General features: G+C 42.2%; 3 protein-coding genes across 4 annotated transcripts; all 3 read left to right on the plus strand.

The window, feature by feature from the left end:
* The first annotated feature begins 74 nt into the window (after positions 1-74).
* LOC124220314 (uncharacterized) lies at positions 75-3,678 on the plus strand. Its single transcript, XM_069136407.1, has 9 exons — positions 75-250; positions 523-652; positions 814-1,098; positions 1,203-1,476; positions 2,016-2,220; positions 2,323-2,513; positions 2,609-2,804; positions 2,888-3,100; positions 3,172-3,678. The coding sequence occupies exons 1-9, from the start codon at positions 112-114 to the stop codon at positions 3,429-3,431; spliced, it is 1,893 nt and encodes a 630-aa protein (XP_068992508.1). The 5' UTR covers positions 75-111; the 3' UTR covers positions 3,432-3,678.
* A 2,793-nt stretch (positions 3,679-6,471) lies between these two features.
* LOC124220313 (uncharacterized) lies at positions 6,472-10,586 on the plus strand. Its single transcript, XM_046629009.2, has 10 exons — positions 6,472-6,684; positions 6,955-7,084; positions 7,246-7,530; positions 7,635-7,908; positions 8,448-8,652; positions 8,755-8,945; positions 9,041-9,236; positions 9,320-9,532; positions 9,604-9,834; positions 9,928-10,586. Exons 1-10 carry the CDS (start codon positions 6,546-6,548, stop codon positions 10,092-10,094), a joined length of 2,031 nt encoding a protein of 676 aa, XP_046484965.1. The 5' UTR covers positions 6,472-6,545; the 3' UTR covers positions 10,095-10,586.
* A 1,858-nt stretch (positions 10,587-12,444) lies between these two features.
* Positions 12,445-16,091, plus strand: LOC124220312 (uncharacterized). 2 transcript variants are annotated; one of them, XM_046629008.2, is made up of 10 exons: positions 12,445-12,748; positions 12,972-13,131; positions 13,382-13,672; positions 14,103-14,376; positions 14,451-14,655; positions 14,746-14,930; positions 15,008-15,209; positions 15,273-15,479; positions 15,549-15,782; positions 15,903-16,091. In XM_046629008.2, exons 1-10 carry the CDS (start codon positions 12,658-12,660, stop codon positions 16,085-16,087), a joined length of 2,034 nt encoding a protein of 677 aa, XP_046484964.1. In that variant the 5' UTR covers positions 12,445-12,657; the 3' UTR covers positions 16,088-16,091. The 2 variants fall into 2 exon arrangements, with proteins under 2 accessions (XP_046484964.1, XP_068992112.1); XM_069136011.1 differs by lacking the exon at positions 12,445-12,748 and having other exon boundaries at positions 13,050-13,131; positions 13,344-13,672.
* The last annotated feature ends 1 nt before the right edge of the window (position 16,092 follows it).

Raw genomic sequence — 16,092 nt, forward strand, 5'->3', positions numbered from 1 at the left:
TATCAAGGTAAAATGAGTGGGTCGTCGATCCAGTAACTCTGGCTAGTCCTTGGGTTAACTCATTAACATATCATTCAATACCCTTACCTGAAGCAGTCGAACCGTTCGAAGATGGTATCACCGAATCGAGGAAGTTCTGTAAAACACCCAAGCTACGTCCAGCGATACCGCTTCTTCGCCCACACGTTATTAATACTCGGAATGATCTGCGTCGATCTTTCAGATGCTCAATCTGCCCGACCATGTGATGGTAAGTGATTTGTTATTGAAATATGCTGTGAATAAACATTTTATTACGTCCACTTTCTCCCGGTCGGCTGGATCATCGAAAAATATCGCTTTTTTGAAGTCATCTGACTGAGTGAACGCGTTCTTTGAATGTGAAAGTTGATAAAAGAAAGTTACATCAGTTTCCAGCATTTTTGGTACTAAGATTATTCCCGGTCTCATTTTCGTGCAGTCTGTTCCATATCATAGTAGCGTGTGACATTGTAATTTTTATTTACAAACGTCTCGGTGCAGGACCGATGAAAATGGATAACTCTCGATCTCTGTCAACACCGCAAGAATGCGCACGTCAATGCACAGAAGGAGAATCGCCAAAAACCTGCTACTATCATTTCACGGTAGAACTATACAACGTTCTTGGCTCGTGAGTAAAACCTCTTTCGGTGGTTTTGATCCTCTCAAACCTTGGCTGAAGCAGATTCACGTCACAAATAGCGATAATATGGTTACCGAACAAACTAATGGTGATAATTCGATACACCAAATAGATTTGCAGTGACGGAATAAATTTTTCTAATCAACCAGCGCCTGCAAACTCTGTACACCTGGCCCAAACAACTCACTGACGAATGAATGTCAATGCGTGACTTCCGATGGCGTGCCGACGACCGTCTTGACCGTAAACAGAATGATACCTGGACCCAGTATCCAGGTGTGCTTGGGTGACAAGGTCGTCGTCGACGTCCAGAACAAAATGAAAGGCATGGAACTCACGATTCACTGGCACGGGATTCATCAGGAAAAATCGCCTTACTACGACGGTGTACCTTTCGTAACTCAATGCCCGATTTTTCAAGGAAATACCTTCAGGTTTGTCGAAATATTAATATAACATGAGACTGTCTACACTTTGTCCACAAGTCAAGAGTGATACTTGACAAATGGCACGATAAACTCAAATATCACAACTTAAGGTATCAATGGATCGCCGGAAACGCCGGTACACACTTTTGGCATTCCCATACCGGTCTTCAAGAAATGGATGGCGTTTACGGGAATCTAATTATTCGGCAGCCTTGCAAGCAAGACCCTAACAGCCACCTTTACGACTACGATTTATCGGAGCACATCGTGCTGATTAGTGATAGATTTCACGAAGAGGCTACCGAACGAATCCCAGGGCTGCTGAAAGGACGTGTAGGACAGGACCCAGTGTCACTATTGATTAACGGAAAAGGGCGGTACACGGTACGAGAGAAACTGACCAGGAGAGTATCTGACCTTCGGATCATGGATTCTGCTGAAACTTCTAAAGGCTTTTCTTCCGCCCAAAATATGGGGCTTCTGATGCGAGGATCTATCCACCGGGCCTTTCTTCGCACAACTTACAGAACATCAAATAATCTAAAATTCGAAATTTATACTTCACTACAGCACCGGAATAATATGATACACGTTTACACTCGAATCCGTAAGATGCTTGCATCTTAACTTGAACGCACAACGACAAGAATTGATATCTAAGGTGAAAATACACAACAGGTTCCATTTGTCATAGCATTTCACTCGCCAAATTTCTGATACCATCAATTTTACCCAGAGTGAAGAGATACCTCTGAGATTAAACTACATGTCACAGGCTTCCAATTTCCGGCCTAGGAAACAATCCTAGAAGTTTAAGCAGAATCCACGATTCAGAGATCTTACACTCTGCTTGTTCTACCCAAGCAATCATTAAATTGTTTCATCCGACTAATATGTTTCTCACACATCGTTTCACTATCTAGGACCCAAGTTCTGGTAATACGACTAACACGCCGTTGGAAGTGTTCAACGTTTTGGCAGGCAAAAAATACAGATTCAGACTCATCACTGCTTTCTCGACTGTGTGTCCTGCTCAACTCACGGTCGAAGGACACAAGCTGACCGTAATAGCCACGGATGGTCAACCGGTTGAACCTAGAGTCGTCGATAGTATAGTTTCTTTGGCAGGTAACGAAAGCTCATCCCGCTTTGTCTCTGCGAAAATTGAAGTATCATTCAATGAAGAAAGTTTCTCGCGTGCCGTAATTTATTATCTTGAATTCATTTCAGGTGAGCGTTACGATTTTATCATTTCCGCCAATCAAACACCACGAGCCTACTGGATCCAGCTACGTGGTATCGGGGAATGTGGTATCACCAGAATTCAGCAGCTCGCAATTCTTCGCTACCAAGGCCATGAAAGATATAACAGACCGTGTTCCGAATCACCAACGTACGATCAGGGGCTTTCCGCGGGAGTGGTGAGCCATTACTGCGATGAACATAACGTTCCACCTATTTTGGTCTCCAACTAGATAGCCCCGAAACAATAGTTTTTAATTTTACTTCATTCAAGGTTCTTAACCAACTGGGAGTAACTTGCGACTCTTCGGATCAAAACGTGGTGTGCGTTGGCGATCTACGAAAAGCCGGATATGTCGACGAAAGCATCCTTGGGCCAGAGCCAGACGTCAAAGTCTGGTTGCCATTTCATTTCAACGATTACAAACCGGAGGATCTCTTCCAGCCAAATACCTATCTTCCATTCTTGAGTAGAATATAGTTTGCGGATTTTTATTTCACTAGAATACACCGCAAAATTCGTAAACAATTAACAGCATGTAATCGTTCACAGTTCCACCGCCTGGTGTTGAAACAATTGCACTAGTTGGCAACAGGTCATTCTCTTTTCCAACGGCACCACTTTTGTCACAAAGGAAGGATATACCAGCGTCCGAAATTTGTGACCACGAAACAACTCCAGCTCATTGCAGTACACCCTGCATATGCACGCACGTGGTTAACTGTCGACGAAACTCCTCGATTGAATTAGTCGTCATTGATGCAGGTACAGTACAATATTGATACAATTACGTTTCGACGCAACAAAGTGTTTTTTGCTTCTCTCTATCTTGCCAGAACCGTATACGAATATGTCCCATCCTTTTCATCTGCATGGGTACGCCTTCAGCGTAATTGGCCAGGGTCCATCGCCGGCTCCTAATGCAACCCGCCTCACCTTAGATCAGATTAAAGAATTCGACAGAAAGGGACTGCTTCGTAGGCAGTTCGACAGACCGCCTTCCAAGGACGCCATCGCTGTGGGACCAGCTACCTACGTCATCTTAAGATTCCGTGCTGATAATCCAGGCAAGTTACGAGGACTCGGGACATCGTAGATGCAATCACCCTATATTACAATTTGAAATATCCAACCTCTGACAATTTTTCTCCCTCTCTCAGGCTACTGGCTATTCCACTGTCATTTCACGTACCACTCAGCGATCGGCATGTCTGTTGTCTTCATCGTTGGTGAACCCTCAGATCTACCGCCGATTCCACGAGACTTTCCGGTTTGCGGTAATCATCTACCTCCCATGAAATTTGCCGGAGACAATTCGGTCTACTGATCCTGAATCATCGAAACGACAAATGGTCGTTGACGTCTAGTTGACATAAATCAGTCAGGATTGAGGTGTAAGCTTTTGTTTAATTCTGCGAGTTGCGGCTTAACTGCCTGTTAATGCAAACGTAGAAAATATGTCTCAATAATCTACAAAATCTATATCTTAAAAATGTTTTTATAGCATGGTTTCACTCATTGTAACAACGTAGAACAATATAACTACAAAAAACCCCAGCTCGATCCAGTCAGACCTCGATTAGATGACCATGAAAATCACTTGGATATTTGATAATTGAAGTTCTTCAGATTACGCCATGGATATCGTTCGTATCGTAAAATTTCCAATAACGTATTCTCTCGTGTACGCGGAGGTTCTTTTACCTCTTTCTCTCGAATCTTGTTGAAATAATATGTTCCAAAATCCGTGGTGAGGAAAGCCTTCATTCATTTATTTACATATTTTGTACGGGATCTTGATGCCTAAACGAATCGGATGAAGAAGTTGCGGATCGGTTTCGTGTTCGCGTCTTTTAAAGACTAAAAAATTTTCAATCTAAATTTTGGCTGCAATTTTAACATGATCAATTGCATTGACCAAGTAATACGCATTCGCTTTTTCTCTTAAAACTGCTCACAATGTAGATTCACCATTGACACACTGTGCTCAAGATGTGATCCATTTTGACTTGATACCATGATGGTTACGTTGCAACTCTGCTAATAGATATCAAGCAATTTATCTTAAAACAGTTCCAACTTCGTTTGTGATGTACTATTACTATTTCTTCTCGTAAAACCTGAGAACTTTCGTGAGATTTTGGTGTTTATATAGATGAAACCTGACAGCTGTCCGTATAGATTAATTAAGGAAGACGCCAAAATCTGGATCCCAATATATTGAGCTACTGCTTACTAGCTACCCTTCTACTATTTAACTCATAAATAAAACGTGCGAAGAACTCATATTACTAGACTGTCGATGTTGTGACAACAGCAAGTTTTGATCATACAGACAATATTCTGTAGAATGATATATCAGATGAGCAATTGTTGCTGATATCGTCGCTGCTCCGTCTTCTATTCTGTTATTTGCTCACATTCGCAGTATCTGTTAGAATGTAGTTTCATTAATAAAATTCTTTTCGGAGTTTACAATGTCTCAAGGCACGCAGTGTTAACTCGCACTAGATTGGACCATTGAATTACGGCAAGAATACATTTTATGTACTTCTAGCCGAGATTCATAACTGAAAAAATTTCGTCGGTATGATCATTACAAGCGTTGAATACTTTTGTTTCTTGTCGACAAACGTACGGTCCTTGGTTCTAGAATGCCAAACCAATGTCGTATCGTAAGCAGTTATCATACACTTCTTCATCGTAATGGACACAGAGAGGATCTCGGCCAATTATTCACGTAAGATCAACAGTGCTGAAATTTTTCAGCTGTAGAGAAAAGGCATCCTTCAGGGATGTCCAGCCGCTCTTTGTGAATGTCATTCCGATACCGCAAAACGGTTTCGTCGCCTTCGGGAACCGCATAACTAAAACCTCTCGTACGACATCCGTATGCGTATAATGTACAACCTTCATCTTCACCGCCATATCACATGAGTCTGACACATGTTAAAGCACGTAGAATTTATGAGTGAGTTTACTTTCGGAACATTCCATGACTGGGCTTGTTACCGTTTGAAACTTACGCATTTTCGCAGAATTTTAGTTACTACAAAAACTGCTAACCAGAACACTATATGTATACTGGGTCGTTGATCATCGGAATTATTCTAACTTGTCGTGTTCACCTGAATAAATGAACAAAACCATTATACGGAGAATGATATCACCGCCCTAGCGGCAGGCTTTAGTGTTTGCAATTTGATGCTGACACATAAGGTGTAATATTTAACAAGTTCTGGCTAATTTGGGCGTGAAGACGGTTTTAATTTCGATCGCAGTATAGTAAATAAAATGAAACTACAACGACTCATGCTAGTTCGTGGAGTATGACGCGTCGATATACTTGACGTATGCAAATAGTTTGTAACCGTCATTTCTTCGAAATTATCATGAGTTATATAATAAACTGTATTTATATTGTATTGTAGTAACCACAGTGATCGCTCGGAATTATTTGCACATTTTATCACTGTGAGAATAGCCGAACGTTGTTGCAACTAATCTTGGATGATCCGCACAATGATCCAGTGGTGCAATAATCTGTTTGGTACCGCCGACTAGGAGAACTTTTTTGAAAAGCCCAAGTGACGTTCAACTGCTCTTCGCCTTCAGGAATGCATTACTATTATTCAGAATCGTCTTTATCGATCTTTACTACTTCCCGCAGTACTTTCGTGAAACTTCAATTGTGACTAAAATCGGCGTAGCAGTATGCTGCAATGGTCTGCTAAAAATATGTAATCATTCGATCACTGATCAGCACAAGTCTTGAATGTGATACTCACTGGAGCAAATAACAGACATTTTAATATGAAATATGCCATATACGTAGTATCACGCTCCAGTGTGTACGGTCTGAATGTAAACCTAAATTAAATTTTAGTGTCAAGACGCCTTGTTTTGTTGATCTCAGTTGACTTTATAACAGCGCGGGCGCTTATACTAATGTGTTACATATAACGCGTGGGGATCATTACCATACCCGGAAATTTTGTTATCTTCATTTTTTTGAAATTGCCATGAACAATTCAAGAAAAATTATACTTTTATCGTAATGTGGTAATCATGGTCATTAGCTGCCATTGAGTGCACACCTTATCAAGGTAAAATGAGTGGGTCGTCAATTCATTAACGCTGGCTAGTCCTTGGATTAACTCATTCACATATCATTCAATACCCTTACCTGAAGCAGTCGAACCGTTCGAAGATGGTATCGACGAATCGAGGAAGTTCTGTAAAACACCCAAGCTACGTCCAGCGATACCGCTTCTTCGCCCACACGTTACTAATACTCGGAATGATCTGCGTCGATCTTTCAGATGCTCAATCTGCCCGATCATGTGATAGTAAGTGATTCGTTAATGAAATATGCTGTGAAGAAACATTTTATTACGGCCACTTTCTCCCGCTCAGCTGGATCTTCAAAAATATCGTTTTTTCAAGTCATCTGACTTAGTGAACGCGTTCTTTGATTGTGAGAGTTGATAAAAGAAAGTTACATTAGTTGCCAGCATTTTTGATAATAAAATTATTCCCGGTCTCATTTTCGTGCAGTCTGTTCCATATCATAGTAGCGTGTGACACTGTAATTTTTATTTACAAACGTCTCGGTGCAGGACCGATGAAAATGAATAACTCTCGATCTCTGTCAACACCGCAGGAATGCGCACGTCAATGCACAGAAGGAGAATCGCCAAAAACCTGCTACTATCATTTCACGGTAGAACTATACAACGTTCTTGGCTCGTGAGTAAAACCTCTTTCAAAAGTTTTTTTTCTCCCAAGGCTCGACCGAAGCAGATTGACGTCACAAATAGCGATGAGATGGTTACCAAACAAACTAGTGCTGATAGTTCGATACACCAAATAGATTTGCAGTGACGGAATAAATTTTTCTAATCAACCAGCGCCTGCGAACTCTGTACACCCGGCCCAAACAACTCACTGACGAATGAGTGTCAATGCGTGACTTCCGATGGCGTGCCGACGACCGTCTTGACCGTGAACAGAATGATACCTGGACCCAGTATCCAGGTGTGCTTGGGTGACAAGGTCGTCGTCGACGTCCAGAACAAAATGAAAGGCATGGAACTCTCGATTCACTGGCACGGGATTCATCAGGAAAAATCGCCTTACTACGACGGTATACCTTTTGTAACTCAATGCCCGATTTTTCAAGGAAATACCTTCAGGTTTGTCGAAACAGTAAAATAACATACGGCTGTCTACACTTCGTCCGAAAGTCAAGAGTGATACCTGACAAATGGTGCGATAAATTCAAATATCACAATTTAAGGTATCAATGGATTGCTGGAAACGCCGGTACACACTTTTGGCATTCCCATACCGGTCTTCAAGAAGTGGATGGTATTTACGGGAATCTAATTATTCGGCAGCCTCCCAACCAAGACCCTAACAGCCACCTTTACGACTACGATTTATCGGAGCACATCGTGCTGATTAGTGATAGATTTCACGAAGAGGGTACCGAACGATTCCCAGGACTGCTGAAAGGACGTGTAGGACAGGACCCAGAGTCACTATTGATCAACGGAAAAGGGCGGTACACGGTACGAGAGAAACTAACCAGGAGAGTATCCGACCTTCGGATCATGGATTCTGCTGAAACTTCTAAAAGCTTTTCTTCCGCCCAAAATATGGGGCTTCTGATGCGAGGATCTATCCACCGGGCCTTTCTTCGCACAACTTACAGAACATCAAATAATCTAAAATTCGAAATTTATACTTCACTACAGCACCGGAATAATATGATACACGTTTACACTCGAATCCGTAAGATGCTTGCATCTTAACTTGAACGCACAACGACAAGAATTGATATCTAAGGTGAAAATACACAACAGGTTCCATTTGTCATAGCATTTCACTCGCCAAATTTCTGATACCATCAATTTTACCCAGAGTGAAGAGATACCTCTGAGATTAAACTACATGTCACAGGCTTCCAATTTCCGGCCTAGGAAACAATTCCAGAAGTTTAAGCAGAATCCACGATTCAGAGATCTTACACTCTGCTTGTTCTACCTAAGCAATCATCAAATTGTTTCATCCGACTAATATGTTTCTCACACATCGTTCCACTTTCTAGGATCCAAGTTCTGGTAATACGACTAACACGCCGTTGGAAGTGTTCAACGTTTTGGCAGGCAAAAAATACAGATTCAGACTCATCACTGCTTTCTCGACTTCGTGTCCTGCTCAACTCACGGTCGAAGGACACAAGCTGACCGTCATAGCCACGGATGGTCAACCGGTTGAACCTAGAGTCGTTGATAGTATAGTTTCTTTGGCAGGTAACGAAAGCTCATCCCGCTTTGTCTCTGCGAAAATTGAAGTATCATTCAACGAAGAAAGTTTCTCGCGTGCCGTAATTTATTATCTTGAATTCATTTCAGGTGAGCGTTACGATTTTATCATTTCCGCCAACCAAACACCACGAGCCTACTGGATCCAGCTACGTGCTATCGGGATATGCGGTATCACCAGAGTTCAGCAGCTCGCAGTTCTCCGCTACCAAGGCCATGGAAGACATAACAGACCGTGTTCCGAATCACCAACGTACGATCAGGAGCTTTCCGCGGGAGTGGTGAGCCACTATTGCGATTAACGTAACATTCCGCCTATTTTGGTCTTAAACTGGTTAATTCCGATACATTAGTCTCTAATTTTACTTCATTCCAGGTTCTTAACCAACTGGGTGTAACTTGCGACTCTTCGGATCAAAACGTGGTGTGCGTTGGCGATCTACGAAAAGCCGGATATGTCGACGAAAGCATCCTTGGGCCAGAGCCAGACGTCAAAGTCTGGCTGCCATACCATTTCAGCGTTTACAGACCGGAGGATCTCTTCCAGCCAAATACCTATCTTCCATTCTTGAGTAGAATATAGTTTGCGGATTTTTGTTTCACTAGAATACACTGCATAATTCGTAAACAATTAACCGCATGTAATCGTTCACAGTTCCACCACTTGGTATTAGTACCATCACAGTAGTTGGCAACAGGTCGTTCTCTTTTCCAACGGCACCACTTTTATCACAAAGGAAGGATATACCAGCGTCAGAAATTTGTGACTATGAAACAACTCCAGTTAATTGCAGCACACCCTGCATATGCACGCATTTGGTTAACGTTCGACGAAACTCCGTGATTGAAATAGTCCTGTTTCAGCAAGGTACAGTACGAAATTGATACAAGTACGTTTCGACGTGACAAAGTGTTTCTTGCTTTTCTCTATCTTGCCAGAACCGTTTACGAATGTGTCCCATCCGTTTCATCTGCATGGGTACTCCTTCAGCGTGATTGGCCAGGGTTCATTATTGAATCCTAATGGAAACCTCTTCACCCTGGATCAAATTAAAGAATTCGACAGAATGGGACTACTTCGTAGGCAGTTCTATAGACCTCCTTCCAAGGACGCCATCGCTGTGGGACCAGCTACCTACGTCATCTTAAGATTCCGTGCTGATAACCCAGGCAAGTTACGGGAACTCGGGACATCGTAGATGCAATCACCCTATATTACAATTTAAAATATCCAACCTCTGACAATTTTTCTCCCTCTCTCAGGCTACTGGCTATTCCACTGTCATTACACGTTTCACTTAGCGATCGGCATGTCTGTTGTCTTCAACGTTGGTGATCCCTCAGATCTGCCGCCGATTCCACGAGACTTTCCGGTTTGTGGTAATTACCTACCTCCCATCGAGTTTGCCGGTGATAATTCGGGAAACTGATCCTGTATCATCAAAAAAAAAACAATTCATCTACCCCAATGTATGAAAAATCCGATCGACATAAATTATAGAATTGAGAATCAGTTCTAAACATTTGTATATCAGGATATTTATTATTATACATAGAAAGTAATATTTGACCCTTTCTGTGTCTACACACATTCTGAGTGGGTAAATGTTCAATTTGCATTACGTTATTCCTCTGTACAAGTACTGCTCACTAATAATTAGTCAACAATATTACTATGTTAACATTGACACATTTCACCTCAGAAATTCTACGCGAAATTTTCGTAGCGCAAATCATCAACCCAGCAAATCTGCAATCTAACTATTAGTATATTAGTTAATATAAGTTACTTTTTGATTTGAATTTCTTCACACTAACGCTGTGTCTTCGAAGTACACTTTTTAGTTTTTTCGCTACGCCCTGTACGCACGAGTATTCACCTGTACGATACTTAATCAAAATAAAATATGGCTTGGAATTTATTTGCTAAAATATAGAAGCAGTCTGATAGCCGTTCGAGCGTCAGCTATGGTATTAGACAAAAAAATTCGAGTATCACGGTAGTTATTAAAAATTAATACCTTACGTAAAGACTCGGCCCATGGTGTTCAGTCAAGTGTGATACCTAGCCATGCGTTATCGGAATTTTTCCCCTTTTACCCACCCAAGTTGTCTTTCACTTTCTACTAGATTTTCGCCACGCCCAACTCACGCGAACTTACACGCTTTCAATGATACCCGACATACAACAATAACCGATATAACCAGTTTCATTTTCAACGCATTCGCAAAGTAGAACTTCCGACGTTTCACGCTTTACATCGCGTGTTGCGGCTTTGACGAGACTATACGTGTAAATCCAAGTTCCGTGCGGACTGTGCGAGCCAATCTTCGCCCTCGATCTCCACTCTAGATTGAAACGGGCTTTTATCAATATTGCGTATACTCACCGCAAATGGGTGAAGACAGTTTTAGCACTTCCGGGACTCTTGTACGTACTTGATCGCTAATTACAGTAGCAACGACCGTCTGCGGCTAGCATATTGCGAATGAGTTACCACCGTGTCAGTTGAAATTCACTACTCACCGAAGCGCATGCATGGAGCTATCAGCTCGCCACGCTTATACAACGATCTTTACATGCGCATTTTACGTTTCTATTCCGCAGTCGGCTGTGCATCGTTGTCAGCCAACCGTTACGTCGAATCCCGGAGAATTTATTTTTATCCAATTTATTCAGAGTTAACAACTCCGACGAAACTTGAAGCGTCAAAATTGATAGTCCAAGTTCGTTTTCAAACAACAGCCACAGAGAATTTCTATAAGAATTTCAAATTCAACTATGCACTCATGATAAGCGGCACGTTATCGATACACAATTGTAACGCACACTGAGAGAAGTTCTTAGTTCCGGTTACCGCTCAGTCCTTGACTATTTTCATTTTTTACCACAATCGAAAAATATAATTCTCGGTACAAAATGAAAATTAGTTTTCTAGCTGTTGCCGGAAAGTCTAGTATCCGTTACTATTCTTTTTCATTGCGATCACTCTTACTAGATTTTCTTGTAACTGTTGCGAAAATTTAATGCTTGTGCAACAATAAATTGACGTTAAAGGCTTATTTAACTAAAAAAGTAGAGTTAACCGAGCAAACTGATTTTGCGTAAAATGCGCAAAATGGTTACACGTACCTCGTTTTCCGAAATCCCAACAATTATCAAACAGTTTTTTTAACGATACTTGTTTTACTGAATTTTTCTAGTTACTGTAACAAATGAAATTTTTCTCGGTGCCGAACTTGACGAATTAATCGATCGATAAATAATCTTGAAGGATTTGACGTAATCTACATGTATCTGCATTTTTCATTAAAAGTATCGTTAACAGAGAAATGATTGTGTCACAAAATAACTGGTCTACCCCGATGATCGAAATGTTCACATGAGCATTCGTTCAAGCGTGATATCGACTAAAAGCGTAGGTGTAACCCGCCAGTATTTATGCTCCTGGATTGAAAATAAATGAGACAGTAGTCAGAAAGCAACATGACACGACACGATAAAATCAGCGAACTCTATGCCTGACAAGGGCAGAGTTTATATCGAATTATAATTAAAGCGATCAGCAAAGGCACGAATTACATGTGCGAAATGTATCACTGATTCGTGAACGTATTATAATTTATTCACCACCTATTCGACGTTTTTATAAGCAGTTATTTAGCTACGAAAATGAGCATCACCTATGAAGCTATCGCTGTATAAAGTTTTCAATAAAATTGCAAAGCGCAGTTCCGTCTCATCATCAATCACACGATGCACCAACCGTTCATTGCGTGACAAAAATCATACGGATACGCTATTTACTCAGCGATATTACAGGGTATTAAGTCCTTTGTACGGTGAAACTTTGCTCTATCGATGTGCCACCGCTCGATAACGAGCTCTTCCCACACCTTGCACCTTCTAGAAAACACGTGAGCTAAGTTAGCAAGCCAAGTTCGTAAAGCGGAGTTAGCTGAATAAGCTCAGATCAGATCCAACGGCTCGACATGCTCCTTCATGGCGCGTTCCTGGTGCATTTGGCCCTCACCTGCAACTTAGCAAGTGCTCGATATCACCACGGACACAGCGGGAATCACGGTTGGTGTAGATTATGGTCTAATTTACCCCTGAACGTAGGGTAAGTGTACCAGTTATTGAGACGTTCAGACCCAATTATCGACCCTTTTATTTTCCAAATACAACCAAAAAGGTCAATAATTGGAAGAGGGTCAGTAACTGGTAAACTTACCTTATTCGCACTAGTGTATTGAATGACAAAATGTTGTATCACTGGTGTGTATTTTTTTCATTTCCTCATTAGAGAACAAAATAGATTTCAACGGACCTGATAATGATTACGGAAAATATCTTGAGCCCAATTTTTCTACACCGGAGGAATGTGCCAGAGCCTGTAGAGACGACGAAATGCCGCGCTACTGTTACTACCAATTCATTTTGGAATATTATGCGACAATGAGCAGGTATGTGAAAAGGTGTTCGTGTATATTCATGACGTATACTTATATGAAAATAAGCAGCGTGAACTTACGAAACATATTGGCACATGCAGGGCTTAGAAAGGCGTTGAAATTATTCTGTGAAAATAATTGTAAGTGCACATATAAACTCGAACGCGATAAATGACACGCGATGAATAATTTAACCATGAATATTTAATTTTGCGTTGAGAAAGTGACGATTCATCTACAACGGAAGAACGTTACTTCACAGGGCGTGCGAGCTGTGCAAACCCAACAACACCAATCAAATATCTAACGTCCCGCAATGCCAGTGCATCGAAGCCGATGGATTCGAGCGTGGAATGCTGTCGATCAACAGGATGCTGCCTGGACCAAGCATTCAGGTCTGTCAGGATGACATTATCGTCGTAGACGTTCGGAACAATATCGAAGGGATGGAAGTCGCCCTCCACTGGCACGGTATTTGGCAGCAGGACTATCAATACTACGACGGAGTCCCGTTTCTTACCCAGTGTCCCATTACTTCGGGAACCACGTTCAGGTGGATAATACTTTGGAGATTGATTTTTCTACCGCTAAGAGACTCTCGAGAAAAGTACCTCAGACGTACCTCACCGTTTTATTCATTCTGCGATACGTTGTGGTACATGGAGAACGATTAGACTGGTATTTTTAAACGCTGATTCGGCCGTTCGACAGGTTCAAACAGCCCCAAAGAATAAGGAATGCCACTTTTGAGGACATGTATGTATATCGTCTGCTGATATTTAATGCTGAAAATAAAATGATTTTTGATGGTAAGCTTTCCGAACGGTTCTTACCCCTTGAACGGTTCCATCAACACGCATAAAAAATACGCATCTGATGTTTTTTGATGTGCTACAACGTATCACAGAAGGAAGAGAATCGGTAAACTTCACCTCGGCCGATTTGCTTACTAGAATATCAACTGACTTTGATCCGTTTGCCAGGTACCAATTCACCGCAAGCAATCCAGGCACTCATTTTTACCACTCGCACGCTGGCTTGCAAAAAATTGATGGTCAGTATGGTAGCCTGATAGTCCGTCAACCGCCGAGCGCCGATCCACACACTTTGCTCTACGAGATGGATCTTCTCACTCACGTGATCCTGCTGAGCGATTGGATGCACGAAATGTCAAGCGAGCGGTTTCCGGGACGGGTTAAAAACAACCCTGGACAAGTACCCGAAAACGTTCTGATCAACGGAAAGGGACGCTGGAAGGTGATGACTTGATTTTCCAGAAATTGGCATCGAAATTGCAGCAAAGCTTTAATGCAGATCTTCCGTACTTCCAGGATCCGACGACGAACAAGACGACCTCCGTTCAACTGGAAACGTTCGTAGTCCAAGCCGGAAAGAAACACCGTTTCAGGATGATAAACGCTTTCAGTTCAGTTTGTCCGGCGCAGATGACCATCGAAGGACATTCGCTGACTCTGATTGCCCAGGACGGCGAATCGGTGGAGCCCGTCTCTGTGGACACGATAGTTTCTTCATCCGGTAAGCGGTGACATTAATTATGAGTCATGTATTTGGTTTGTACCAAATCGTGATAGCATTAGTGACGAACGACTGTTCATCCTCGTTAAGGTGAACGCGTGGACTTCGTTTTGGACGCAAATCAGGCCGTTGGAACTTATTGGATTCAAGTGCGAGCCATTGGGGAGTGCATTAGATTTAGTCCCAGCCAGGTTGCCATCCTGAAGTACACCGGTGGTCCGGGAAGTCCAAAAACTCTTCGACCCAGTTACTTGGTCGGACTGAAGCAAGGAGTTGTGAGTTGAGAGGCTATCAGCATTCGATGAAAGATATGGAATACAAAGACGTTGACTTTTTTCCCCGCTTTTTGCAGGTTTACAACCCTCTGGATGCCAAGTGTGATCTGCCCAGGCCTAACGCAGTGTGTCCCAATCAGTTGAAATCTCTCGCACCAGTAGCACCGGAAGTCCTGAAAGCCCAACCTGATCATCGGATCATCCTACCTTATCGGTTCCATTCGTATAATAACTCGGTTCACAACCTCTTCAAGCCTGGATCCTACCCTCGATTCCTAGGCAAGCTCGTATTTTTATCCGTAATTTTTAAGAAATGCGTAACTTTTTTTTCGTCATCCACAGTGGCGGCAGACGCGGATCATCTAACCAGTCTGGTCGATGGAATATCGTTTGTGTTCCCGCAAGTGCCGCCGCTCTCTCAGTCAATAACCCAATCCGACACTTGCAATCGAATAAACTTACCGCAAAACTGCGGAATCCCTTGCGAATGCCCTCATACTCATCACATCAAAAAAGGCGCCGTTGTAGAAGTCGTCATATACGACGAAGGTAAGCGACGCAAAATGCACTACCCTCGCAGAAGATACTTCGATGTTTTTCCAAAACTCGTTATTGCAGTGTCACAGCCCATGCTAGGCCATCCGTTTCACCTCCACGGGTATTCTTTTAAAATTTTGAAAATCGGACGGTTCGCGGACGGGAGAAACATATCGCAAAGTGACATAGCGGGAGTTATTCACAAGCATCAAATGATGCTGGATTCGGCACAATACCCAAGGCCGGCTGGAAAAGACACGGTTACCGTTCCTCAGGCCGGATACGTCATCTTTCGCTTTAAGGCTGACAACCCCGGTACGCAGTTTGTTGGAGCTTAATAATATTATTATTAGTCAATTAAAAATTATAGGTGTTTACGCCTATCGATCAAAGTCACCAGAGTGGCTATAATATATTTTTCTTGAATTCTTACAGGATGGTGGCTGCTGCATTGCCATTTTCTTTACCACATATCCATCGGAATGAACGCCATTTTTCACGTTGGTGAAAAAACTGATCTGCCTCCTGTGCCTCCGATGTTTCCCACCTGCCATAGCTACACACCCGAAGTACGACCGACTTTTCCGTACTTATACAGGGGTAACAACTCCATGCGGTGATCAAA

The sequence above is a fragment of the Neodiprion pinetum genome, chromosome 5 (genome assembly GCF_021155775.2).
Source record: "Neodiprion pinetum isolate iyNeoPine1 chromosome 5, iyNeoPine1.2, whole genome shotgun sequence".
NCBI classification, from domain to species: domain Eukaryota; kingdom Metazoa; phylum Arthropoda; class Insecta; order Hymenoptera; family Diprionidae; genus Neodiprion; species Neodiprion pinetum.

Excerpts from the sequence above, each read along its gene's own strand:
- LOC124220314 (XM_069136407.1), top strand. The coding sequence starts at position 112 with ATGGTATCACCGAATCGAGGAAGTTCTGTAAAACACCCAAGCTACGTC. Across the intron at positions 2,514-2,608 it reads AGGGGCTTTCCGCGGGAGTG|GTTCTTAACCAACTGGGAGT; the intron begins GTGAGCCATTAC and ends ACTTCATTCAAG. Across the intron at positions 3,101-3,171 it reads ATTAGTCGTCATTGATGCAG|AACCGTATACGAATATGTCC; the intron begins GTACAGTACAAT and ends CTATCTTGCCAG.
- LOC124220313 (XM_046629009.2), top strand. The coding sequence starts at position 6,546 with ATGGTATCGACGAATCGAGGAAGTTCTGTAAAACACCCAAGCTACGTC. Across the intron at positions 6,685-6,954 it reads ATCTGCCCGATCATGTGATA|GACCGATGAAAATGAATAAC; the intron begins GTAAGTGATTCG and ends GTCTCGGTGCAG. Across the intron at positions 8,946-9,040 it reads AGGAGCTTTCCGCGGGAGTG|GTTCTTAACCAACTGGGTGT; the intron begins GTGAGCCACTAT and ends ACTTCATTCCAG.
- LOC124220312 (XM_046629008.2), top strand. The coding sequence starts at position 12,658 with ATGCTCCTTCATGGCGCGTTCCTGGTGCATTTGGCCCTCACCTGCAAC. Across the intron at positions 12,749-12,971 it reads CGGACACAGCGGGAATCACG|AGAACAAAATAGATTTCAAC; the intron begins GTTGGTGTAGAT and ends TTTCCTCATTAG. Across the intron at positions 13,132-13,381 it reads TATTATGCGACAATGAGCAG|GGCGTGCGAGCTGTGCAAAC; the intron begins GTATGTGAAAAG and ends GTTACTTCACAG.